Raw genomic sequence first — 27,242 nt, forward strand, 5'->3', positions numbered from 1 at the left:
AAATGCTGATTCTCACCAATGGTATCCCATTCACACATAATGGATTCCACAAACACTTCTCTCAGGGAAGTCTGTGGGGGGGAGTTTGGCAAAGAGGCTCAAAAGATGTATAATTTCGCAGGAAAACAAATTATATTGGTTTCCTTATCTCAAGACCACACATGAAAATCTCAACATTTCATTCTAAAAATGAAAGATGACCTAGTGTTTGCACATCCTTTTCAAAGTCCATTCCTTGAAAAGGAAGCTAAAAATAAAGACAAAAAAGAAAAAGAATATATATAAAAGAAAAAATAAGAAGAAATAAGGAAAAAGAAAATAAACAAGAAAAAAAAAAAAAAAGGAAGAGAAAGCTAGTTGTTTTCTGTATGATAGTTCAACTAGATTTTCTAGTCTATATATTTTATCCTTTATTTCGTCCTATGCCACAAAGTGACCAGACTCCTTATATTTTGGTTTTCTCTCTCTCTCTTTTTTTGTGTGTGTCTTTTTGCCTTTTCTTGAGCCACTCCTGCGGCACATGGAGGTTCCCAGGCTAGGGGTCTAATCGGAGCTGTAGCCACCAGCCAACACCAGAGCCACAGCAACACGGGATCTGAGCTGCGTCTGCAACCTACACCACAGCTCACAGCAACGCTGGATCCTTAACCCACTGAGCAAGGCCAGGGACCGAACCTGCAACCTCATGGTTCCTAGTTGGATTCGCTAACCACTGAGCCACGACAGGAACTCTGGTTTTCTCTCTTTTAACAAGAAACATTTTTTGCCTGCTGTCACGGCAGGGAAACAGTAAGCCTTCTCACTCACAGTTGTCCGTTAAATATTAAAGGGGCTTTTGAGTTTCAGGCAAACAACTTCTCAGCGAATTCTCCTTCCTGCATCCATCCATCCCAACCCAATTTCTACATGGCGTGGCTGTGCTTTCGTACTTTCAGTGAAGCATTATTCAGTGTAAAATCATAACTCCTCCCATGTCCTTGCTCAACGTAAGAATCATTACTTCTGAGTAAAACACCTCCAGGCAGATCACCACCTGCTCTGGTCCTTCCTCAGATTGGAGCTGAAAGCCAGAGCCGATATAGGTCAGTGTAAAAACCAGTGTCCACAGGAGATCTTTGTGTGATAACATTCTAATTATAGCGATAAACAGGTAACACCAGAGTTCATCTTTAGTCCACACACCTGCTGGGAGTAAGGCGAAGGAGGCAGGGGTAGCTTCTGTGAGCAGGTCCCTGGGGACCCCGCCTCATGATCCAAGGTGCTCAAGTTGTCCCCTCGACATCAAGTTTGTCAGGAGAACCTCCGTATCCACCAGTGTTGGCCAGACCTGCGTCCCAGCCACACAGAGGGCAGCCTGGGCTCACCAGGGGGAACATCTCAGCGAGGCCAGGGGCTCCCGGGAGAGGTTTGAGGGAGTGCCCTCCAGGCCACCAGGCCAGGCCAGGGAGAGATCCATTTCTCCGCTTCGTGGGAAGGGCGATGCTAGACAGGCTGTGTCACCGTAAGGTTCTTGCCGACCACCTGGCAGGCAGGGTTTTCCGTCGCCGTCCTTGGCGGTGCGCAGCCCTGCGGGGGAGGTGCAGGGACCGGGGAGGTCAGGAGCGCGGCCGCAAGGCTCCGTGGGCTGCTCTGCTGCGACGAGGACACCTTGGGCGCGGGACACGTGTCTGCCGCCGGGGACACGGTGCACATGGGGACGTATACGGGGACAGAGGAACACGGGGAGTCACGTCCCAGCTCATGGCTCGTCTGAGCCAAGGGTCACGGACATGCACTTGCACTGCTTCACCTTCTGGATCTTTCGCAAGTGGAAGGGGGGGTCCCGGCCGGGGCACTGCAGCTCCACTAACAGCGCAGCAGCGCGCTGGGGCCTGCAGAAGGCGCAGGACTGGAAGGAGCCCCAGCTCCCACCCCCGGGTCTGGGGATGAAGAAAGAGTTGCACTGGCCATAGCAGAAGCGGTTGAGTACCGTGCGGCTGTGGCAGCCCTCCTCGTGCACCGTCTGCCGCAGCGGCTGCGTCTTGCACCAGTCGCTCCGCAGATACCTGCGCTCTGTGACCACCAGGGCCTCCTGGCTCGAGGCCAGCACCTCCTTGATGAGCTGCCATCTCCCCGTGCTTTCGGGGCTTCCATCCTTGCGGGGCGAGGGGATGGATCCAGCTGGTCGGGCCCTTTGGGCATCCTCCACCTTCTCCAGCGCAGCCATGAGGAGTAAGGACACGGAAAGCTTCCAGAACATTCTGTGAGGAAAGAAGAATTAGAAGGCTTGGTTGGGACAAGTGATACTGGAGCGGCTGAACAATAATCAGTTAAGGATGCAAAGGGCATAGAAAATTTTTTGGGGGTATTATGAATTACAGTTGGGGAGCTACAGATTCAGGTGAAATAAAAGAGTATTCCGGGGAAGAGAGGGTGAGAGGCTTAAAAAGGCAAAAGCCACAAGGTTGTTAAAGTATTCTTGGAAGAATTATGATTGATACTGACACCGAAAGGAGATATTTTTTCTTAAGGAATGGACTGTTGCAAGGTATTTAGGGTAAAGTATCTTGAGTTTTTTTTGGAATATTGTACAAATGTTTTGGACACGTGCTTGAAAACAATAAAGGGTCAAAAGGGCCCAGTCCACTCAGCGTGAGATGTGCTCAAGTCCAACTTCTCCAGTAGCCTCCTGGGTACATTTTACAGAGCTCTCTTAGCAATACAGATTCCATTTTGACTTTTGGTTAACATTTCCCCCTTTCAATTGATTTATTTATTTATTTTTTGTCTTTTGTCTTTTTTGTTGTTGTTGTTGTTGTTATTGTTGCTATTTCTTGGGCCGCTCCCGGGGCATATGGAGGTTCCCAGGCTAGGGGTTGAATCGGAGCTGTAGCCACCAGCCTACGCCAGAGCCACAGCAACGCAGGATCCGAGCCGCGTCTGCAACCTACACCACAGCTCACGGCAACGCCGGATCGTTAACCCACTGAGCAAGGGGAGGGATCGAACCCGCAACCTCATGGTTCCTAGTCGGATTCGTTAACCACTGCGCCACGATGGGAACTCCCATTAAGGGCACTCTTATAGGAGTGATCAGTCCTCTCCAGACATGGAGCTGTCATTACTTCTGTGGAGGGAGTCATAAAACGGTAGTAAGAGATACAAAGCATTACCAATGGAGAGAACACACAGACAGTAGTAAAGGCGGCAGGAATCAACAGCAATACCATCAGCAAAAATTTTAGACAACATCCACCCAAGCCAAACTAACATTTTAGTGTTTCTCCAGAAGTGAGTATGGCTTAATTCATAGCTTTTATTTGCTTTTTCATATAACTTATTAAGCAGGTGACATTATGTGATCATTCTGCTTTAAAAACACAGCATTCAGGAGGAGTTCCCATCATGGCTCAGTGGTTAATAAATCCAATTAGGAACCATGAGGTTGCAGGTTCGATCCCTGGCCTTGCTCAGTGGGTTAAGGATCTGGTGTTGCCCTGAGCTGTGGTGTAGGTCGAAGACGTGGCTTGGATCCTGCGTTGCTGTGGCTGTGGCGTAGGCAGGAGGCTACAGCTCCAATTAGACCCCTAGCCTGGGAACCTCCATATGCCACAGGTGTGGCCCTAGAAAAAACAAAAAGAAGAAATAATAATAATGATAATAAAAAAATAACAAAAAACTCCACAGCATTCAAGTTGTAGTACAGGTACCACCCTGAGAGCTGTAATTATGTCAAGAGCTTTAATAATGGCAAGAATTTGTAAGACTGTCTTTCTCATTAAAGATACTTCATCTTCTAAGATACTTTAGAAGATTTATAGCTTGTTGGCTGTCGTTTAGTGCTTTTCAGGTACATGTAGTTAAGCTTCAATACGAGTATGAGATCTTCAAGTGCCAGTGAGGGATCCCAAAGAGCAGCCAAATAGATCAAGACTGACCCAGCCCTTCTTGCTTTTTACAAAGGGTAGTTGGGAGGGGCCGTGTTGAGGGTTGTGCAAAATGCCCTTGAGCCCAAGGAAATCCCAAGGTACAATGGCCTCTTCACTTGAGAGGAAGCCAAGGCCAGAGGTGAGTTAGTTCCACAAAGCCTGTGGGCTCCAATGAGGCCGTCCAAGAAATACAGGGTGGTGGATCCCAATCAATTCCAAACCAATCACTGGCTGCTAAAGTGACAGTGGCAGGGCAGGAGTCATGTGGTGCCTGTTATCAATGTTGGGTACTATTAGCTAAGTTCATGTTTGTGTGGTGAAGCTGTTTCCAACATAAAGGGGTTTTGGTAACAGCCCAGTGTTACCCACATAAATCCATCCCATACTTGGGGAACACGCCCCCTCCACCCCCGAAAAAGACAAGAAGTGACATTCCTTGGTTTGGTCTAGTTCTTTCTTGAGATTGGGCCTAAGTAACATTGAGAGAAAAGGTATTCTTTTTTTTTTTTTTTTTTTTGGCTTTTTAGGGCTGAACTCTCGGCATATGGAGGTTCCCAGGCTAGGGGTTGAATCAGAGCTACAGCTGCCAACCTACACCACAGCTCACGGCAATGCCAGATCCTTAATGCACTGAGCAAGGCCAGGGATCGAACCCGCATCCTCATGGATGCTAGTCACATTCGTTTGGCTGCACCACAACAGGAACTTCAAGAGAAAACAAATTCTGATGTCCAGAGTCACTTAGCTTTGGTTGATGGGCCATTCATTGGGGTCCAATTAATGATATATGGGGTTTCTAGAGTTGTGATGTTTCTTTCTTCTGAAATGAAATTTCTTCGTGACATATAATTGGATTCTTGTAGAGGAGATATCCAGCAAGTTAACCTGGAAGGGCTGGACAAAGACAGTTGTCCTCAAATCCAACAGTTGGATTTATTTTTTATTTTTTATTATTTTGTTTTAAGTTCTAATTTTTTACCTTTTATTAATTTTTTTACTGTACATCAAGGTGTCCCAATTACACATATATGTATACATTCTTTTTTCTCACATTATCATGCTCCGTCGTAAGTGACGAGACATTGGTCTCAGTGCCTCACAGCAGGATCCCATTGCTAATCCATTCCAAAGGCAACAGTCTGCATCTATGAACCCCAAGCTCCCCGTCCATCCCACCCCCTCCCCTTCCCCTTGGCAACAACAAGTCTGTTCTCCAAGTCCATGATTTTCTTATCTGTGGAAAGTTTCATTTGTGCCATGTGTTAGATTCCAGATATAAATGATATTGTGTTTGTCTTTCTCTTACTTCACTCAGTATGGGAATCTCTGGTTCCATCCATGTTGCTGCAAATGGCATTATTTTGCTCTTTTTCATGGTTGTGTAGTATTTCTCGCTCAGTGGGTTAGGGAAATTTATGCAACATTTTCCCTGCCTTGTTAACTAACCCTCATGCCACTAAACTCAAGGGCATGACATAGATTCATGTTCCTCATTCAAAGAAAGCACCACTTTCTACTTGAACTTCACACTGACCTGAGACCTAAAACTCCAATTAACCAAAGGCCAGGGTAATGAAGCAGATGACATTTGTTGCGGACAGCTTTCCCAAGATTTGGCATCAGGCCTGGAGAATCTTCCTTTTTACTTGCCTTTTTACTTGCCTTTTTCCTGGTTTCAAAGTTTTTTTTTTTTTCTCTCCTAGGGCCACCCCTGCATCATATGGAGGCTCCCAGGCTTGGGGTCCTGTTGGAGCTGTAGCCGCTGGCCTATGCCAGAGTCACAGCACCGCAGGATCCAAGCCTGTCTGTGACCTACACCACAGCTCATGGCAACGCCGGATCCTTAACCCCCTGAGCGAGGCCAGGGATGGAACCTCATGGTTCCTAGTTGGATTCATTAACCACTGAGCCTCGACGGGAACTCTGAAGCAGAAGCTTTTTGTTTTTTTCTCAGATGGAGATTTTAGACTGTTGCTCAAGGGATCGATCAATGCTGCAGAGTCCATGCTCCTCTTTTCCCGTCCTCATCCCTCGCAGGAAGCCGTGCGTGTTCAGGGCCAGCTTCTGAAACCTCTGCCTTGCACTTGCCTGAGGGGAGGGTATAGATTTTCTGTCTACGTTTACATGACAATTAGAGAGACCTGCCTAAAACGCTTTGAGCAAAATAAAAAGCATCCTGCCCACGCACTCCATCCGCTTTTCCTGGTCACTCTTGACTTCAAGCTCCTTTATTTTACTTGCTGCGTGACAGTGTGGAGGGAAGGTGACAGAGCAGGGAGAAAGCCACACAAAGCACACAAAGTGTGCTCCCTTTTCACTTCCTCAGAACGCTTGGCAAAATGATCTGTTCGTCTTTCTCTTTAGTTTGTATGTCTCTTGTCCGGATTTTCCTTTCTCTGGCTTCCTCTTAAAAGTTGGCGCTCCCTAAAGATTTTTCCATAACCTTGTTTTCTAATTCCTTACATTCTTAATAAGAATTTCATTCCGGAATAGTATCTTAGTGTGACTGTGTCAATTTACTTCCAGGGTCACTTATGTCACTCTTGCGTCTGAACTTTTTTTTAGTAATTATGGGTTAAGTTTCTTTACAATTTTGATTTTTTGTTACAAAGAGATAGTCTGTCACCAAAAACAGGAATTTCTTTCACACCTAGGATGTCAACCACCAGCTCTCTGCTCATGGGTTCCGACCCAACGGCCTACCAAACTCCCTGGATGTCTGGTGGCTTCCCCTACTCACCTCCAGTTCTGTCTGTTCCAAATCTAATCCTATTTTCTCACTCATCTCCTCTCTGCCAGTTCCCTCTCAGTGCACAGCACATTGTCCCCCAGCCAGAGAGCCAAGAGTTAGAGCAGGTCCTGTTAGCTTACTCCTTGAGAGCCAATGTCTTCATTCGTCTGTGCACACTGGTCAGGGCTTTGGAATCCAAGTTCTTTTTATTTTTTTATCTTTTTTCTTTTTAGGGCCACACCTGCGGCATGTGGAGGCTCCCAGGCTAGAGGTCAAATCAAAGCCGCAGCTACACCACAGCCACAGCAGTGCAGGATCTCAGCCACTCTGGGACCTACACCCCGGCTCACGGCAACACCAGATCCCTATTGACTGAGCGAGGCCAGGGATCGAACCTGGGTCCTCATGGATGCTAGTCGGGCTTGTTAACAACTGAGCCATGGCAGGACCTCCCCCGAATCCAAGTCCCTAATGAGTGCTTCTGCATACCATGGCATGAATAGTTGATGGTCCAGCCAATGACTAATAAGATGTAAGAACAGCTTCCTGGGAAAGATTTCTACTCCCTGATGGAAAGAGACATGCCAACGAGAAATGATCGTTCTGGCTTTTGGTTGTGCCAATGCAAAGATTTTTGACTGAACTGAGCTACCTTGAGGGTACAAGCAAGGAATGAAAATCAAATCTTTGCACAAAGCATTTAATGGAAAGCAACTGGATTCTTAGTTTGCGAAGCCACTGAATTAACCACCCCTGGAACTGCTTGGCTCTAGACTTCACGTCTGTGACTTAAGAAACTCTTGAGTATTTAAATCACTTTACTTGGGTATTGGAGAGCATTCTGATGTATATTCTAAGTTCTTAAGCCCATTAACAAAATCCTACTGTCTTTCTTGCCTCACTACTTGTGCTTGGGTCTTGAGCCCCTAGATATCACACCAGTGTCCTCACGTCCACACGGGCCTTCCTGCCTCCAGACTCACTCTCACATCCGTCCTCCAGGCTCCCATCAGAGTGGACATTGTGATGTGCAGATCTGCCTAGGTTATCTCTTCACATTAAATCCTTTAAAGATCTCTCACCGCTTACAAGTTCACTGATTAATTCAGCCCTTCATTCACCACGTTGTTAGGTCACACAGACGAGCAAGGCACCTGTCTCATGCCAGCAATGAGGGAAATAAATACCAGGTGACCTGAAGCCTGAAGCAGGCGACGAGCTATTGGCTATTTGAGAAGCCCATGAAAGAAACAACGCGTCCCTGCCCTGAAGGGGGTCGGGGGAGAACCCAAAGAGGCATTTCCGAGGTTTGGACTTCCACACCGGACCTGATTAAACGGACACGAGGATGAGCAGGAAGGGGGAGAGCTGGGTGTCCGCTTCAGATCCCGGAGTGCCGGGGACAGGGCTGGGGCTGGGATTCACTGTGATGGAGACTATGGAAGGGCCAGTGGGTAGGAGCAGGTGAATCTCTACGGCACAAGGGAGGAAAGATGCTGGTAGGAGATGGGCCTCAGAGGGGGGGTCTGGAGTGGTGCTTGTTATGTGGGGCAATGGGAGCACTCAGGGCCAGGGCGAAGGGCCGAAGCGGGCTGAAGGTGGAATTCTGGAGACACAAGCATTTCAGGGGACCGAGGAAAGGAAACCTATGGTGGCAGCCGTGCACAGGCTGGAAGGACTCGCCAAGGGGTTCAGAAATCAGTTCACTGGGTTTAGGGAGAGAATTTTGGCCAGAGGCGTTTTAGAGAGGTAACGGAACTCAAGCCAGAGTGCAGGGGGGAGGACGTGGAGAGTAGGGATAATGAACCTTGTTTACTCTGCTTTGAAACATGAGAAGCCATAATTCATCAGTTTCCCAGACACTCGAGGGTTCATTCGGAGGGAGGTGAAAGTGACATCTGACACGAGGGACACGGCTTTCTGACCACAACAACCGTAATCCAAGCAACGTCACCCAAAAGACTGACCAGCTCTAGGGAGATGCCAAGCTCTTGCCTGGGCTTAAAGCTCCCTGCACTTTTCCTGAGGTGTCCCTTGATTTTCATATAATAAATCGTCTCCCCAAACACTGACTAGGTCTCTGTAAGGGAAATCACTGTCAGAGGTGAGACGAAGACTTTCCATCACCGCCGTATCACTGGGACGCAGCATGGATCCTGGCACATAGTAAATGACCAAGACACTCTTCCTGAATAAGTGAAAAATCAGCTAATATTTCAGAGAAGTCACAGATGTCGTAACTGCAAGTGTTCAAACAGCCGTACTGCAACCCGTGCTTGAGAAAGGGGCGCCTGGGAGGTTAGGAAATCACTCCTTTGCCTTTTATTTGAGAAATAAAGCTAATTGAAGTATACCGTTCCTGTGGCAAATATTTATGGAGTGCACATGTGCTCATGATATGTTTGGGAGTCCACTCTATTTTTTTTTAATCTCTCTGTTTAGATCTTTCCTTAGATCAGGCTAATTATAAATAACGTAAATAAAAAGGACTTCTCCTGAACCGTGTAGGGAATGTTTCTTGTTAATGTCAAACAGAATCAGTTATCCTTTAAGCCCAGTTTATCAAACATTTTGATATTGTTTCCAAACAGAAGTATTGGCCTATTTTTCCATAAGAGCAAGTGCTACTAGCAATAAATATCATGTGTTTTCAAGACAAATTCAATATAGGACACTTATGCTTTAATAAGTGGTCCTCAACCTTCATCATAAATAAGGCACAACTGGGAATTTGTTAAATATGCAGCTTCCAGGATGACATACGATAGGAATTCTGGTTCTCAAGATCTGAGTTGAAACCTCAGACATGAAATTTTTAGTAAGTAGTTCATATTCTGAAATAAAAGCCTAATTTTTTTCTAAAATATAATGATCTAGGCTGTAGTCCAATTGCCCAATGCAAACTTCCTTAATTACATCCTCATTAATAAGGACCAGATACTAATCCAGTGATACTGAGAGGAGTCAGTGTTAAAGTTAATTGAAATTTGATCTAACATCACTTCTTTCTTTGAACTATTTCCCTGTGTTTAGAGTAGAGGACTCCTTTAACAGTTTGTGACAGGAAGATGCAAGGGAGAGAATTTGCAAGTGATTGAGACATGTGTTTCCACTTCAGATGACTTTTTTTTTTTTGGCTTTTTAGGGCTGCACCTGAGGCACATGGAGGTTCCCAGGCTAGGGGTCTAATCAGAGCTGTAGCCATTGCCCACGCCAGAGTCACAGCAATGCCAGATCTGAGCTGCATCTGTGAATTACACCACAGCTCACAGCCACACTGGGTCCTTAACCCACTGAGTGAGGTCAGGGATCGAACCCGGAACCTCATGGTTCCTAGTCGGATTCGTTTCCACTGCACCACAATGGGAACTCCTTAAATTCTTATTATTTTTATTTATTTTTTGCTTTTTAAGGCTGCACCCACGGTATATGGAAGGTCCCAGTTTAGGGTTCAAATCAGAGCTCTAGCCGCCGGCCTACACCACAGCGGGATCCAAGCTGCATATGCTACCTCTACCACAGCTCACAGCAGTGCCGGGTCCTTAACCCACCAAGCAAGGACAGGGATGCTCATGGATCCTAGTCAGATTCATTTCCGCTGAGCCACGATGGGAACTCCCCTTAAATTCTTAGTATTAAATGAGCCCACTAGTCCAACTTCTTTTTGTCTTACTTTTCCTCTCCATAATTTAAAATATTACTCTGTTAATTTCTCCACATGTAATGAGGTCAAAATACATTAGAATAAAATAATATCTCAAAAGTGCTTTAAGTCTCTTGAAGGCATTCTATAGCAGCAAGGCTTGTATTGTTTTTGCTCATTTCCTTTCTCTCTCTGGGAGGGCACTTTTTAGATTATATGAGGTTGGAATTTAGGGGTTAAATAACACAAATACTTATCAACACAAATACTATCACTTAAGGGAAAAGAGGTCATTGCAAAATATTGTAAATTTTGGGACTAACAATTTTGTTTTGTGGGTTTTCCTCCTGAGGCTGTTCCAGAAAGAGCAATAAAGGGTGAAACTCATTAGTGCATCATTATCTTTTGTCTGAAGGAGACACTCTGTGGTTTCTGGGCAGCTCAGATGGCATTTGCATTGGTCCTGAGTGTATTTCAAACCCACTATATTGTTTAAACAATTTCCCCTCTTAAACATGAAAAGGGCCACCACTAAACCACAGAGTTGATGCTAAATTACTAGGTGAGGACTCTTCTGGCTCCTAAAGATTTCTAGATCTCTCACAAAATCATGGATCTTTCTTCTAATGAGAAAGCTCTGAGCCTTTACGGTAGACCTCCCATGCAGTCTTCCCTCGCCTGCCCCTAAGATGCTCTGTGGACTTCCATGAAGTCTGGTTTGGAATCAAGGTCACTGAATTCTCTCCAGCCTTGACGCTTAAGAGAAATTCCTTAGAAACTGCAAAGTATTCCCAAGTTGATTTGCAAAGTTTCCTTTATTGGCAACTGTAAAATCGATATATTTAATAGTAAAAATCTAGTCTGTTTTCTTTTCTATCAAACTAAGGCTTAGAATGGATATTGTTGATTTTCTTTTTTCTTTTCTTTTCTTTTTTTTTTTTTTTTTTTGTCTTTTTAGGGCTGCACCAGGGGCTTATGGAAGGTCCCAGGCCAGGGGTCGAAACGGAGCTGCAGCTGCTGGCCTACGTCACAGCCACAGCAACGTGGGATCCGAGCCACATCTTCGACCTACACCACAGCTCATGGCAATGCTGGATCCTAACCCACTGAGGGAGGCCAGGGATCAAACCTGCATCCTCATGGATCCTAGTCGAGTTTGTTAACCGCTGAGCTACAGAGGGAACTCCTAAGCCATGAAGGGAACTCAGATAGTGTTGATTTTATTTTATTGTTGTTCCCTAAGCTTACTTACCTTTCTTAGGGGTTTAGACTGTTTTTTTTTTTTTTGAACAGCAATATCAGAAGAGAAACTATGATGAAATCTTAAAAATATATTTGGGGTCATCTGGGAAGAAAATAGAGATTTCCATTAAGGGCAGTACAATATCCTGTATTTCCAGAAGAATATTATTTATTCGTTTCTTGTAATCATAAATGTAGATTTTAAACAGCAATAAAAATTATTGCCTTTTCCCTTGTTTATACTACTTCTCAATTATGAAAGTTTTAAGTTTTAATGTCTAGAAAACTATTGGTCCCAGGAGAGTCATATGGTAATTGAGCCTCAATTCTGTACCCAAATTATGGGTTTTATTTTTGATATTAGAATTTCTTATTATAATTATCAAGTGCCCAATATGATCCAATGATGCAACAAATGCTAAAAAATGAAGCAGTGGGTATCAGACACAACTTAGAATAGATTTACAAGGAGATCCTGCTGAATAGCATTGAGAAATATGTCTAGATACTCATGTTGCAACAGAACAAAGGGTGGGGGAAAAAACGTAATTGTAATGTATACATGTAAGGATAACCTGACCCCCTTGCTGTACAGTGGGAAAAAAAAAAAAAAAATGAAGCGGTGGGGAGTTCCCATCATTGCTCAGTGGCTCAGCCCTAAAAAGCAAAAAAAAAAAAGAAGCAGTCATTTGAGTTTGTGCCTTGCCTGGGCTTCACTCTCATCTCCAGCACTTACTACTAGTGAAAACTTGAGTAACTTTTTTTTTTTGGTCTTTTTAGGCCCACACCCTCAATATATGGAAGTTCCCAGGCTAGGGGCTGAATCAGAGCTCTAGCTGCCGGCCTACACCACAGCCACAGCAATGCCGGATCCGAGCCGTATCTTCAACCTACACCACAGCTCATGGCAATGCCAGAGCCCTAACCCACGGAGTGAGGCCAGGGATCGAGACCAAGTCCTCACGGATACTAGTTGGGTTCGGGTTCCTTAACCGCTGAGCCACGACGGGAAATCCTTGCATAACTTTTAAAATCTCTCGTTGCTACTTTCCTCATCCACGAACTAGGGAGAAGACTACTATCTGCTTATATCATTGTGGTGAAGATTAAATATTTAATACATGTGAAATTTCCTGAGTAAGTAGATTTCTCAACAAATTTTTGTGAAAGAAGTGAATTCCCATCTTCGAAATAAGAAAATCATCAAAAGCCAGGATTCACAGGGATGTCTTTTTGATCAAAAGTTACTTGATATTTCCAAATATATCACAATGGCTCCAAATGAAAAGTCCCTTTAACCTTTTATAGTTTAACAATGTACCTTCCCGATGACGTCACTTTAAGTATCCAAAGAAAACCATAAAATAATATTTTAAAATAGAAACAACCTATTGCTGTGCCAACTTGAAATTCTTATGACATGGCTTTACGAGAAGACCCATATTTTTTCTTTCCTCTGAGAGTTCACACTTGGAGCCAAAGAATTCAGGGGCAGTCTGTTTCTGGCTTCTCTTGGTCATCTGGAATTTCTGAGGGGGTTATTTCAGCACATTGGTAATTTGCTGGAGCCCATCATACGCCTTGGCTCACTGGTGAGCAACTCCTCTTCAAGAGACTGCCTTGATGTTTTAAAAGAATAATTTATGAATTTGTTGAAAAAATTATAAAAGTTCGGATACAGGACATTACAGCTAGGAACACACAGAGTGCCAGCAGAAAATAGGAGTCATATGACATGGACCCACTCTGCAATCTCCTAGTGCAAATCCTCTGTGGCATCAAAAGCAAGGGTACTAAGAGAGGCCAGGACAGTGAAGGTAGCACCTTAGGAAGCCGCAGATTTTCATCGTCAATGTTATTTCTAGTCGCTTCCACAGCAAGAAGAAAATTTGAAAATTCTTTCACATCATGCCTGTTAAATTCCTTTCATGTTAAGTCAAAGGTTTGGTTTTCACGTATCCAATGGTATCAGTTTTTCACAATTAATTCAGGCCGTAATTGACTGGCCTGTGCTTTGCAAAGGAATGTAGGTTATTGGAAGGGCACAGGCGTAGCGAGAAGTAATAACTACAGTTTTGAAATATTATCTATCAAATTCTGCCATCAGTTGGAGAGACAGGACTAAGTCATTCGTACAAGGCAAACATCAGTAATTTTCTTGCTAAATGTACTTGCTTTTTCTTTAGAGGATGGGCAAAATTCTGAACTGTAAATATGTCCTTAGATTCTATTCTATCGAAAGAAATGTGTTCTTCCCTGTTTGTACTTTTCAGCTATGTGGCCTCCCGGGTCTCATGGTCAGAGCTGACAACTAAAACCTAAGAGTTTCTGGATTTGCCGATTAGATGGATTCGTAAGCAAAGCTAACTCCATCTGAAGACTACGTTTTGATCAAAGACGTACGTCTTATTCAGAAACATCTACCTCACGGAATGAAAGATCCTTCTCTGTAGCAACAAATGTCACTCTGACATTGCCGGTGAATTTGTGCTTTTGGTCAATAGAGGCTTTGGAGAAAAGATTGTATGCCTGGTTTGGCATTATGAAATGCTAATTAGAAAACACAAACTCTCAAAGAACACACTGTCTAGATGAAAGCACTGTTTTTTTCAGAATGAAATTATTTCTAAATAGAATGTGGGTCACTTTCTTTTAATGAAGTATAGTCGATTTATAACATTGTGTTAGTTTCAGATGTACAGCAAAATACTATGTAGCTGCAAATGGCTTTATTTCATTATTTTTATGGCTGAGTAATATATTTATTACTCAGTTATATATTTATACATATACATACATATCTGTTAACATATGTAGCTACATAGATGGACCTAGAGATTATCACACTAAGTGAAGCAAGGCAAAGGCAAGTATCATATTACATCACTGATATGTGGAATCTAAAAAAATGATAAAATGAACTTACATACAAAACAGAAATAATATATATATATAATATTTTATATTTCCTTTATAATATATATATTATATATGTAAATACATATATTACATACCATATCTTCTTTATCCATTCCTCTGTCAATGGACATTTACGTTGTTTCCATGTCTTGGCTATTATAAATAGCACTGCAATGAACATTAGGGATCATTTATCTTTTCAAATGATATATGTCCAGGAGTAAGGCTACAGGATCATATGGTAGCTCTATTTTTAGGGTTTTTTTTTGGTCTGTGGACGTTCCCAGGCCAGGGCTCAAACCCACGCCACAGCAGCAACCCAGGCTGCTACAGTGACAATGCTGGATTCTTAACCCAGTGCACCACAAGAGAACTTAGAGATTTTTAAGGACTCTCCATCCTGTTCTTCATTGTGGCTGTACCGGTTCACATTCCCACCAACTGTGCAGAAGCGTTCATTTTTCTACACACCCTTTCCAGCATTTATTAGTTGTAGACTTTTTGATGATGACCAGTCCTGACAATGCGAGGCAATGATCCCTGGAGTTTTGACTTTCATATCTCTATGGGAAAAAAATGTATGCGTGACTGTGTCATTATGCTGCGCAGCAGAAATCAACACAGCACTGTAAATCAACTATCCTTTAATCAAAAATTTATTAAAAAGTCAGTCACAAGTTTTTTTAAAAGAGAATTAATTGGATTTTATAAATGAACAATGTAAAAATGTTTAAAGAGAATTAATTGGATTTTTAAATGACATCTTAAAACTCCAATTAATTCTCATTTTTAAAAAATTCTCATTTTTATAAAAATTTTCTTACTGCAATGATAACTTTAAATAGGGAAGTATAACACAAAGGATCAGTAATACACGGGTAAAAAACCAACTTTTTCCAGGTTGTAAGGCTGAGTTTGTCATTTGTTTAGCCTATGCTAGAGGAAAAGCTATTTTAGCTTTTTGCTTTTTTTTTTTTTTTTTTTTTTTTTTTTTTTTTTAGTGCTTCACCTGCGGCATATGGAAGTTCCCAGGCTAGGGGTCTAATTGGAGCTACAGCTGCCAGCCTACACCACTGCCACAGCAACGCCAGATCCGAGCCGTGTCTGCGACCCACATCACAGCTCACGGCAACACTGCATCCTTAACCCACTGAGTGAGGCCAGGGATCGAACCCACAACTTCATGGTTCCTAGTCAGATTTGTTTCCACTATGCCACAACAGGAACCCCTATTTCAGCTTTTTGAAGACTGCCTTTTAGCAGATACACAGGAGTCTCTAGTCCTTGCCCCAAATTAGATGTAGCTGGATCTCAAAAGGCGCAATTAATTAAGCACCAATTTTTTGCTGGGAACTAAAATGATGAATAAGAAATGTCCTGTGTTCTCAAGAGAATTTAAAACTTAATGAATGATATTATACATGACAAAAATATACAAAGAAGACTGAAACTACATTATACTAGAGGGGGAGGAATATCTGATATGATGTAAAGAAAAGACGTGAGCTGTTTTAATGAGTGGACTTATGTTGTCAAAAGGCTTCATTAACAAGGTAAAGATCATGCCATGTCTTTTCAGAGCATCTTCTATTATAATGCTCGGGATGCACAATTACAATTACTAGTTTTGAGCTCTTCACTATTATGCCTATAACCATGCGAGGCACTTAGTTGTCTTCTCAGTACAGGTTTTTGAATAAATGAATGGAAGCACAACAAACTGTGGGAAATATGGAGGAGGAGGATTTGAAACCCATTTGGGCAACTTGCTTGGCCACATAACTTTTTGAAAGTTTTTAATTTCTCTAAGCCTTAGTTATCTCATTTGTAAAATGGAGATACTAGTAATAATATTAGTTAGGATTTTTGTAACAATTAGATGATACCTATAAAGTGTTTAGGGACTAGCCACCCTCCAAGAAATGTCAGCTGTTGTCACTGCAGGAAGCATGTAGAACTGATGTTTCGGGCTAGAATGAAATACAGTGACCCACTGCCACCTTCTCACTGTCCAGGGCTACTGATAGATTGCAGGCGTTCCTTAAGCTCACACTTCAAGTGTGAAGAAGAGGAACAGGTACAAACCCAAGTCTCCTGAGTTTCTTAGGTTATTAAGTTTTTGTTTGTTTGTTTGTTTTTTGTTTTGTCTTTTTGCCATTTCTTGGGCCGCTTCTGCGGCATATGGAGGTTCCCAGACTAGGGGTCTAATTGGAGCTGTAGCCACCGGCCTACGCCAGAGCCACAGCAACGCTGGATCCGAGCTGCGTCTGCAACCTACACCACAGCTCACGGCAACACCGGATCCTTAACCCACTGAGCAAGGCCAGGGATCAAACCCACAACCTTATGGTTCCTAGTCGGATTCATTAACCACTGAGCCATGACAGGAATGCTTAGGCTCATTCTTTGTTTTTCTTCTTTTCTCTGTATTCTGCTTCCCTTTATCCCACTCCTGTCTGACAGAGTGAAGATAAGACCGCTTGAATAGCGTCAAAGAGTGAGGCGAATTAAAAGAGAAATTAGGTTCTGTGTCAAATATGCTGCTTTCCTTATTTTGCCAGAGGGTACCAATTTTGGAGACAGAAGTAGAAATAAATATTTCTGAATGGTTTATCCCTTATCAAGACTCTAGACTCTGCTTTCCAAAGGGAGAAGAGTGCATCAAGTTAGGGAGACATTTTTCACTCATTTGGAAATTGGAGTCTTCCCCTCACCGGGAGGCAGCATCATTTTTCGGAGTTTGCATGCTGCCCTCTCCTGGTCTGTCCACACAGGAGTGTTAATAGTGCACCAGATTTCCATCCCATACTTGTGTGAGAGGGACCTGCGTGGGCATGAGAGTTCATTTCAAATAGGAAATCCCTGCAAAAGTTTATACTTGAAGCTAATTTGAGGAAATAAACTCTTTATTCCTTTGGCTCCCGGTTTATATTTAAGGATTTCAATCATTATAACATCTCATGTCATACCCTTGTTGTTGTAGCCCCCTTCCTTCTATGTGGCTCTAGGACTCCTCTCTGCAAATCAGCGTTCTTCCTCCACCCCACGGGCTGCTGTGGGCAGTATTCTGGAGCTGTCTGCGTTGAGATGAGTGGTTGGAAGATCCCAGTTTAGCTTGTTGTGTGATCAAAATTAATTCTACACATTATTAGCTCAATGTACAGTTAAAAAAAAAATTGGGACTGTAGGGTAGGAAGAGAAGTGGCTAAGGAAACACAAAAGTAGCCAGCGCCAGAGGCTTGCTTTGCAATTGCACACTTTCCCCTTCGAAACAATGCGGACTATTTGCTAATCCTTTTTGTGATTTGTTTCAAGGCCAGTACTCAGCACATTTTCTCTAATTGAAATAATTTGTCGCTTTTCCTCCCAAATGCTTAAAGGATCCTGATACTGAGAAAATGCCTGCAACCTGGCGTGATTGCCATAGCAACTCCGGAATACGAACACGACTGCTCTAATCAGTCCTGTGCCTGCACCTCTGCAGTCCCTCGGTGTCCTCCTTGACCCAGGCTGCCGGTCCTGCAGAGCAACAAACACTGGTGCTCAGACCCAGAGTCTGAGTCCATTCCCTTGCTTTAGAAGAAGAGGCCTAAGGAAGAACGGGTTAAAGGAGATTTAAAAGTATGTACCTTGTTTAACAGGATCAAACTTGTAACTTAAAGGTATCTGAAGTTGCAGCTCTGCTAGATGCATAGAGAATGAACTTTTGATTACCTCTCTTAATCAAGATTGATCACATAAAATAATGAGCCATCAAAGCATTGTTGATACTGATCTTTGAAAAACCTTCAACATATCTTAGCCCAAACTGCTACTTACATTCACTCTGTTGCTACCAAAACGACCAACATTGTTTTACAGTTTAAATGGTAAGAGGGAAGGGAGTCAATTTTTTTCAGATACTGTATGTATAGAAACAAATGTATATAGTAATATCAAACTACTACCCTTTTAACTAGTAGAATTTAGTTGGGTCAATTACTTTGTATTTATCTGAATAGGTAAATTCGGTTTCCTTCACGATGTAATAAAAAGGAAAATATTCATCTACAAATTTTTAAAATGCTCTCTCTCAAATATAATATGCACTTATTATGTCTAATCTTTGACATAATTTCAAAAAGACTTTGTCAACTCATTAAAATACAGCAATGGGCAAAACTATGGACAGTTTTCATGTCTCCATGATATAGCTAAACATACATTTCCCTTGATGACAAAAGGACATGTTTATCTGACCTCTTACAGGTCAGTGAAAATTCTCCATTGTGATATTTAAAACAAGTAACTTTCTTATAACTTCCTTATCTTCCTTGGCCAGGGACATGTGTTGGGATAAGGACTGTCCAGAAAATGGCATGACCGAATGGCGAATTGTTTGTGAAAACAGTAGATGTTTTGGATATGATCTGCTAGGAATCCATTGAGAAGAGTGTTATTTAGATTTAAGAAAACATTGTTTTTCTTCACTTGCTCTTGCACCTGCTATAGGGTCATTCTCTTATCAAACTAAAGTTCTGATCTGTTCACCATTGGAGGAAAAGCTCTTTTTATAAAGGGCTTCAGAGCAGGTGAATACCAGCACTTGGGGCTCATCCAAAGCAAGACGAACCCTTTAACTGAGCCTGTATTCAGTCCCCTCTGGCTTTGCCAGGGAAAGACTGAACTCATTAAACAATATTAATTTAATAGCAAATAATCAAAGGGGGGAATTATATAACCATCTTCAAAATTCACAAATAGAGTCAAGTCCTAGGAAATAATTTTTTTTTTTTTTTTGCAAAATTCATGCTTCAAAACAAAAGGAGAAAGAAATGTCCAGAAGACTACCACTTTTAGGATCAAATAAAATTAAATCGAAGTTGACATTTTCTTACAAATATCGTATTTACAACAGTTCCAATTCACAATTTTCAAAGCAGCATTACATGAGGTCATGGAGTGCATCCTACCTGCAGGTGCAGAATATAAATAAATGCATTTTCAACTCATAAGACAAGGTAAAAATAAATCAGGTACACAAGAATAGTCACTGACAACCATATTCTTTCCTCTTCTCCTTCAACCATAGCAGAAGGATGTATTGGTATTTCACTCGTGAGCTTGGTCCATCTGGGTTGTACGCTTTAAAAATCAAAACCATGCTGACGTCTGCACCCTAGTTCCTCTTCCTGTGGGAGAATATTAACCTGTTCTAGGTAGGCGGGCAAGGCTTAGAGACTGCTTTCCAACAATCAGGGTTTGACTTGCCATAGTCATAATTACACTGCAAGCCACCAGGTGTATAAATGGACTGCAGGATAACAGGCAGGTATTGATATAACTAATTAATTGATTGATTAATTAATTTTGGCCCGCAGATTCTTAACCCACTGCACCGCGGCCAGGGATCCAACCTGAACCTCCGCAGGGACCAGGACCACTGCAGAAACAACACTGGGTCCTTAAGCCGCTGTGCCATGATGGGAACTCCAATATTATTATTATTACTAATTTTTAAAAAGAGATTATGTTCAAGTTTGAAGGTCCTTGCTTATATACCCGGATGATTCAGTAACTCTTGTGGCCTCCAACCACAAGCTCAAGCTATAACTATCTAGAGCGGACCAAGCGCGACCCTCACCCGGGGCTTTCGGTTCCTGCCGCAATACAACAAGCCCTGTCAATCCCTTCTAAGCGCCTCCGGGAGGTGGAAATCAGAGAGTCTGGGTCAAACTGAGCTTGACAAGCGCATACCTGCCTTGACGTGATGGAGGCGTCCTGGGGTCCCTGTCGTCCAAGCTGTGGGGTCCCAACACGGGAGAGAAGAGTTCCCGCTGCTGCCGCGCTGGGGCTGCAGGCGCGCAGGGAGCTCAGCGCAGGCGGAAGCGCTCAGGGTAGGGGCGCGGGGACCCCGAAGACGCGGCCGGCGCAGGGCGGAGCGCGGGGCAAGCAGATGCGCAGGACCCTGGGCGGCACAGAGGGCCCCGAGATCGTGCTCCGTGGTGTCAGCGCGCTCCGCGACTTGTGTTGGCTCTGAGAGCAGAGCAAAGCATGCCAGCCACCCCCTTCGCTGTCCTGCTCAGCGCTTGGTTCTCATCTAACCACAAACACTGCAGCCACACACACTGTTTCTCTTTTCCTCCTTCCAGTCTCTGGATTTACAGCCCTGTGGTCTGTTGTAAGTTTTTTCTTTAGCAGATTTCCAACCCAAACCTTCTGGTTTATATAGAGAAATTCGTAAATCCGCAAAACCCACTCATTCCCCTTAGATCCTCTTCCTCCTTTTGTTGACGGGTTTGCAATATGAAAAATGTACAAAGCCTGTGTGAGCTAAGTTCTCACGCGCAAATACTCACACACACTCATCAGCATCATCCATTCCAGGCTCCTTTTGTTTTGAATAACAGCCCAGCGAAATTAAAAGCAAGCTGAGCCCACTAACGTCAGTGAGAAATCAACTAGTAAAACCTTGAATGAATTCAGGAGAAAACGTTCATTACTTGAGTTTGTTTTCTGTTCCGAAGAGCAATTTGGTCATTATCATCTTTACTTTTGTTTATTGAATACAAAGGCTTTTAACTCAAATCAAACTTATCAGCATCCACGGAAACATGGAACAATGAAGCCAGATCAATTCTTGTGCTGTGTGAGCTCCGCGAGTCATATCAGAAGGATCCAGCGACACCTCCGTGCTTCCACTTTGAGTATTATTTGGCCTTCCCGCCACTGATAGGCTCAAGAACAAAATTAAGTCTCATGGTGTTTTATAAAACATGCTCTATTTAAGACTTTCACTTAAATCATGTTTACTGGTGCCTATGGATATTTTAATGACAGTTATTTTTGATAAGAAGGTATTGCTTCTGAAATCGCTGCACTTTATTTTGACTTGAAAATTTTTATGATGATCTCTAGGTCTGTCCATGGTGCTGCAAATGATATTAATTTATTCTTTTTTATGGCTGAGTAATATTCCATCTTTTTAATCCATTCATCTGTTATTTGGACACTTAGGTAGCTTCTGTGTCTTGTCTATCAGAAATAGTGTTGCTACAGGAGTTCCTGTTGTGGCTCAGTGATTAACGAATCCAACTAGAAAAGACAAAAAGACAAAAAAAAATAGTGTTGCTATGAATATTGGGGTGCATGTATCTTTTCGAATTAGAGTTTTCTCCAGATACATGCCCAGGAGTGGGATTTCTGGATCATATGATAATTCTATGTTTAGTTTTTTAAGGAACCTCCATACTGTTCTCCACAGTGGCTGCATGAACTTACATTCCCACCAACAGTGTAGGAGGGTTCCTTTTTCTCCACATCCTCTCCAGAAGTTATCATTTTAAACTTTTTGATGAAGGCCATTCTTACAGTGGAAAGGTGGTATGTCATTGTAGTTTTGATTTGTATTTCTCTAATAATTAGTGATATTGAGCATCTTTTCATGTGCTATTTATGTCTCTTAACCTCTGTCTTAGTTTCCTCATCTGTGAAATAGAGATAGAAATAACTTTTTTTCTTATGAATATTTGAATAAGGGCACTTTTATTTATTTATTTATTTTTGTTTTTTAGGGCCACACCCGTGGCATATGGAGATTCCCAGGCTAGGGGTCGAATTGGAGCTGTAGCCGCCGGCCTACTCCACAGTCACAGCAATGTGGGATCTGAGCCGAGTCTGAGACCTATAGCATAGCTCACGGCAACGCCGGATCCTTAACCCACTGAGCAAGGCCAGGGATCAAACCCGCCACCTCATGGTTCCTCGTCGGATTCGCTTCCACTGTGCCAAGACAGGAACTCCCAAATAAGCTTTCTTAAATGAAAAAACAAAAACAAAAATGTGTTGCTTATGTCATTGTAGTTAAGAAACACTGCAGGTCTCTCTGTCTTCCACCGTATTCTGCTTGGTAGACATGTTGCTTGGCTGTGGCAAAACATCCATTGATTACATCTGAAAGCATTTTCTGAAAGGCAGGCAGAGTTTAAATAGTCAGACTATTTTCACCTGTTGTGCTTATAAATTACAGGAAGTAATAATTTTTAATTAATTTCTATTAAGAATGGCAATGCTATTATTTCCTAAACTCCGACTCAGTTAATTTACCAAGTAGATTAGGTCACCCCTATCCAGTCCAGAGCCAGAATTAAACGAAAGCATTCCTCATTGCTGCTTCTTTTCTCCAACACACACATTCTTGCTGCCAGAAAAAAACCCAGAGTAAATGTTCCTCATATATTTAGAAGGGAACAAAAATTGGTACAGAACAGCATTTGTTTGACCTCTGTCTTGTATCGATGGGAATCCAGATTGTCCTACACAAAGCTGTGGATGTGGCATATCTTCCTGTGGGCTCAGAGGGACGGTTGGCCAATCTCAGAATGAGCTCAGTCACATAAGACCTGCAGGGCTGTCCTGTTAGAAAAGCAAGGTCAGAGTCTCCTCCCCAGCTGGTGTCTTTGTAGGCACCTTCTCCTCAAGACTTGATACATGGCCAGAGGCAGGGACTCCAGATCTAGGGGAATTTGGCGACAATACTGTTACGTTACATGGGTCTCATTAATTCAGAAATTTAAGAGCATTGAAGAAATGTATTACCTTACCATAAGAAAATATCAAGCAAACATCTATACCTAAGGCTACATACATTGAGTTAGTAAAGTGATAGGTTACATTCATCTCTAACTCAGGAAGCAGAATTAGACTTTGGGTGGGTAAAAAAATCAAAAGCAGTAGAGGTACCCTGTGTCCTTGCAAATAGCTCTGAAGTCAGGGTGTATTCTTTAGTTTCAGGTTATTATGACAATTTTAATTTAATATTCAGGTATGTGTATATGTATATATGTTTTGGCAACCAGCCTTAGCGAGAATGCAAGAGGGAGTGTAAGCCCCCAGGCATTCATATAAATCACATCGTAAATTAAAGTACCTTGGTCCTCTGCTTCTTCTTGAAAGGCTGCCTTACCAAATAACTCCTCTTTGCATCTTCACTTGAGTTGAGGCAAATCAAGAGAAAAGAGCTCTCAAAGGTCTGTTGAGCCTTATAAATTTTCAGTGTTTATTGCATTTGACCTAACCACAACACTTTAATTTGGATATGATTTTCCTCATATTGCAGGGAAAGAAATAGAGGGGTCCTGAATCAAAAATCTAAAATATGAACTTGAATCCACTATGGTCCAGAAGTCATGCTTTTTATTTTACAATAAACATTCTCCCATGAGAAAAGTAATGCATTCCTATTGTAAAGCACTTTACTATATAGAAGTATCCAGTTAAAAAATGTATATCTGTATATCTGTCATTATCCTACCACTAATTTTTAGTGTTCTTTCATGTGCTGTCATTCGCATGTGTGTGTGTGTTGGGCAGGGGGGTTGCTTAAGTGAGATCATACTGTAAATTAAATTTCCATTTTTTTTTATTGCAACACCTGCCACATATGGAAGTTCCCAGGCTAGGGGTTGAATTGTGACCTACACTGCAGCTTACAGATCCTTAACCCACCGAGCTAGGCCAGGGATCAAACCTGCATCTTCATGGATTCTAGTTGGATTCTTAACCCACTGAGCCACTACAGACACTCCCCGTATTACTATTTAATTAAACATTATATCTGTAAATCATTTGGGGGCTTACATAATATACTAGTTATGGATCGACAGTTTTTTATTGTATCAAATTATTTTCAGAAATTTATATTATTATAAGTTATAAAAATTTCACTATATAAAAATACCTGGGAGTTCCCATTGTGCTGGTGTAGGCCAGCAGCTGTAGCTCTGGCTGGACCCCTACCCTGGGAACTTTCATATGCTGAGGGTGCAGCCTAGAAAAAAAAAAAAAAGAAAAAAAAATAATCTGTGTATCCTATAATTTGAAATGGTCCTGGATTTGGTACATTCACTTTTTTTTTTTTTTTTGGTTTCCTTATCTTTTAGAGCCTCATTGGCGGCATATGGAGGTTCCCAGGTAGGGGTCGAATCAGAGCTGTAGCCACTGGCCTACACCACAGCCAGAGCAACGCTGGATCCTTAACCTCTGGGGACTAGTCAGGTTCATTAACCACTGAGCCACGATGGGAACTCTGGTACATTCAACTTTTAAATAGCACTAATTTTTTCTATTGACATCCTTAGCCTTTTATTAGAGGCTAAATTTGAAATTTCATACATCAACTGACAAGTATTTCAAGTTCTTCTGTTCTGGAAATATCTTCTTTTAAAGAGTAATTTATTTATTTTTGGTTTGTTCACTTATTGGTTGGTAGTCAACACCCTTCAGAGAGGATTCCAGACAGAGCTGAATTTGGTGTGAAACCCCAGGAATTCATGTAAATTGCATTATAAGTTTGAGTGCCTTGGCTCTCTATAAGCCTGAATTGTCACACCGCTCCTCATCTTCGCCCAAAAATGATTATTTCCGGAGTTCCCATTGTGGCGCAGCAGAAACGAACCCAACTAGGATCTGTGAGGATGCGGGTTCGATCCCTGGCCTCACTCAGTGGATTAAGGATCCGGCATTGCCATGAGCTATGGTATAGATTGCAGATGCGGATCAGATCCCATGTTGCTGTGGCTGTGGTGTAGGCCAGCAGCTATAGCTCTGATTAGACTCCTAGCCTGGAAACTTCCATATGCTGCAGATGTGGCCCTAAAACCAAAAAAAAAAAAAAAAAAAAAAAAATCCAGATATTTCCCAGGCTCCAGCACATTTCTGTGGGAACTTTCATTTATCTCCATGACAAAGAGGGTTTGTAAATAAGTTAAACGTTATAGTATTTATTCTACTTGTCTTATAAAAATGAATGGAAAATTTAAAAGTGGATACCGGTGGAGAAGGTAGAAAATGGAAATTATGAAATAGCTAAAGTGGCAATTTTTCTCCTCATTTTGACTCTCATCATCCCTCAGTGATGTGACTATATGTTCAATAATGAAAACAAAAAATAAGAAACATATGAAATGTTGAAAATAGATTTTTAAGATAATATCGAAAGAGTGAGGTGAATTTAGAGATATTATAATGGTTTTAGCAATTTAGTAATAGAAATTACCCCTTAGAACTCTTTCTTAATATACAGCCTGTGGATTGTCTGTAGCAGAATAGGTTGGAGACCTTTTCAAGAATGTAAATCCCTCCCTCGCTTAGCCAGGAGTAAGCGTTGGAACTTAAAAGAGCATTAAATAAAATCCTCAGGAGACTCTTGGCCACTTTCAATCCAAGAAAAACTGTCCTCAAAACTTATTTTTCTACTGGCCAGCTTTCCCATGTTTGGCATTTGAGTGGGTTTTCAGAAACATGTGATAAATTCAAAAAATGTCTATAGTACACAGTGCTGTTAAAGGCTATTCATAACACCCAATTTCTTGAAAATTTCTTTCCAGCACACTGCTATTTTATACACTTAAGGTTGCTGGTTTCCTTTAGGCAGTAGCTTTCATGTAACAGTTTTTTTTTTCATTTGTGCAGTTGGGAATTTTTTGTTGTTTGTTTGTTGTTTTGAATAGGAATGATGAGACAATTAGGTATATGTATGTTTTAAATATCAATATGTGTTACCAGTTTTTTTTTCTTACAGTGGCTCTTTCCACTGAGGAGGCAGCGGACTGGCCAATCAAACCTGGGGTGAGGGGTCAGGGCACCTGGGCACCTCTGCTCTGGGTTAACCAGCCCCCGTGGGTGCTGTTTTCACCTGTATCATGGGAGCATTTTCTGCAGAGTTTACTATAGCCATTTGTGCTTGCTATTTTGAGAAATGCTTATTTGATTATGTTCCTTTTCTTGAAAACTTTTGAGATTTTAGTATTTTTGCTAAATCTATGCAGTATATCTTTTTTTTTTTTTTTTTTTTTTTTTTTTGTCTTTTCTAGGGCTGCTCCTGCAGCATATGGAGGTCCCAGGCTAGGGGTCTAATTGGCGCTGTTGCCACTGGCCTACACCAGAGCCAAGGCAACGCAGGACCCGAGCCTCGTCTGCAACCTACACCACAGCTCTCGGCAACGCCAGATCCTTAACCCCTGAGCAAGGCCAGGGATCGAATCCACAACCTCATAGTTCCTAGTCGGATTCGTTAACCACTGAGCCATGACTGGAACTCCCAGTATATCTTTTTTTAAACACTGTTGATGCTAAACCTTTGTCATGTTTGTCATAAATATTTTCCTGGTATACTGCTTCCCTGTACATTTTCCTATGCTGTTTTAGAAATAGACTAGTTTTTGTGTGTACGTAAATCTTATCTCTGACTTTAGTTGGTTAAAGTATAGTTGATTTATAATATTATATTAGTTTCAGGTGTGCAGCATAGCGATACAGTATTTTTTCAGATTATACTCTATTATAGATTATTACAAGATAATAGCTCTAATTCCCTGTGCTATACAATAAATCCTGTTGCTTACCTTTTTTATACATTGCAGTTTTATCTGTCAATTTCATATCCCTAATTCATCCCTCACCCATTCCTTCTCCTCTTTGGCAACCACAAGTTTGTTTTCTATATCCGTGAGTCCGTTTATGTTTTTCTTATACATTCATTTGAATTATTTTTTAGATTCTACATAAAAGAGATATCATACAGTGTTTGTCTTTGTCTGTCTGATTTATTTCACTACACTTATTATCTAGGTTATCCATGGTGCTCTGAATGGAAGAATTTCATTCTTTTTTATGGCCAAGTAATATTCCATTGTATGTATATGCCACATCTTAACACATTCATCTGTTGATAGGCACTTGGGTTGCTTCCTTGTCTTAACTATTGTAAACAATGTTGCTATGAACATTGGGGTGCAAATATCTTTTTGAATTCGTGTTT

At 42.0% G+C, this 27,242-nt stretch overlaps 1 protein-coding gene across 1 annotated transcript; it reads right to left on the reverse strand.

Moving 5' to 3' along the window:
• GREM2 (gremlin 2, DAN family BMP antagonist) lies at window positions 657-20,708 on the reverse strand. The gene is made up of 2 exons (XM_005653766.3): window positions 20,180-20,708; window positions 657-2,240 (listed from the first exon to the last, which is right to left on the reverse strand). Exon 2 carries the CDS (start codon window positions 2,237-2,239, stop codon window positions 1,739-1,741), a length of 501 nt encoding a protein of 166 aa, XP_005653823.1. The 5' UTR covers window position 2,240; window positions 20,180-20,708; the 3' UTR covers window positions 657-1,738.

Source organism: Sus scrofa, chromosome 10 (assembly GCF_000003025.6).
Source record: "Sus scrofa isolate TJ Tabasco breed Duroc chromosome 10, Sscrofa11.1, whole genome shotgun sequence".
In the NCBI taxonomy this organism is placed as follows: Eukaryota; Metazoa; Chordata; class Mammalia; order Artiodactyla; family Suidae; genus Sus; species Sus scrofa.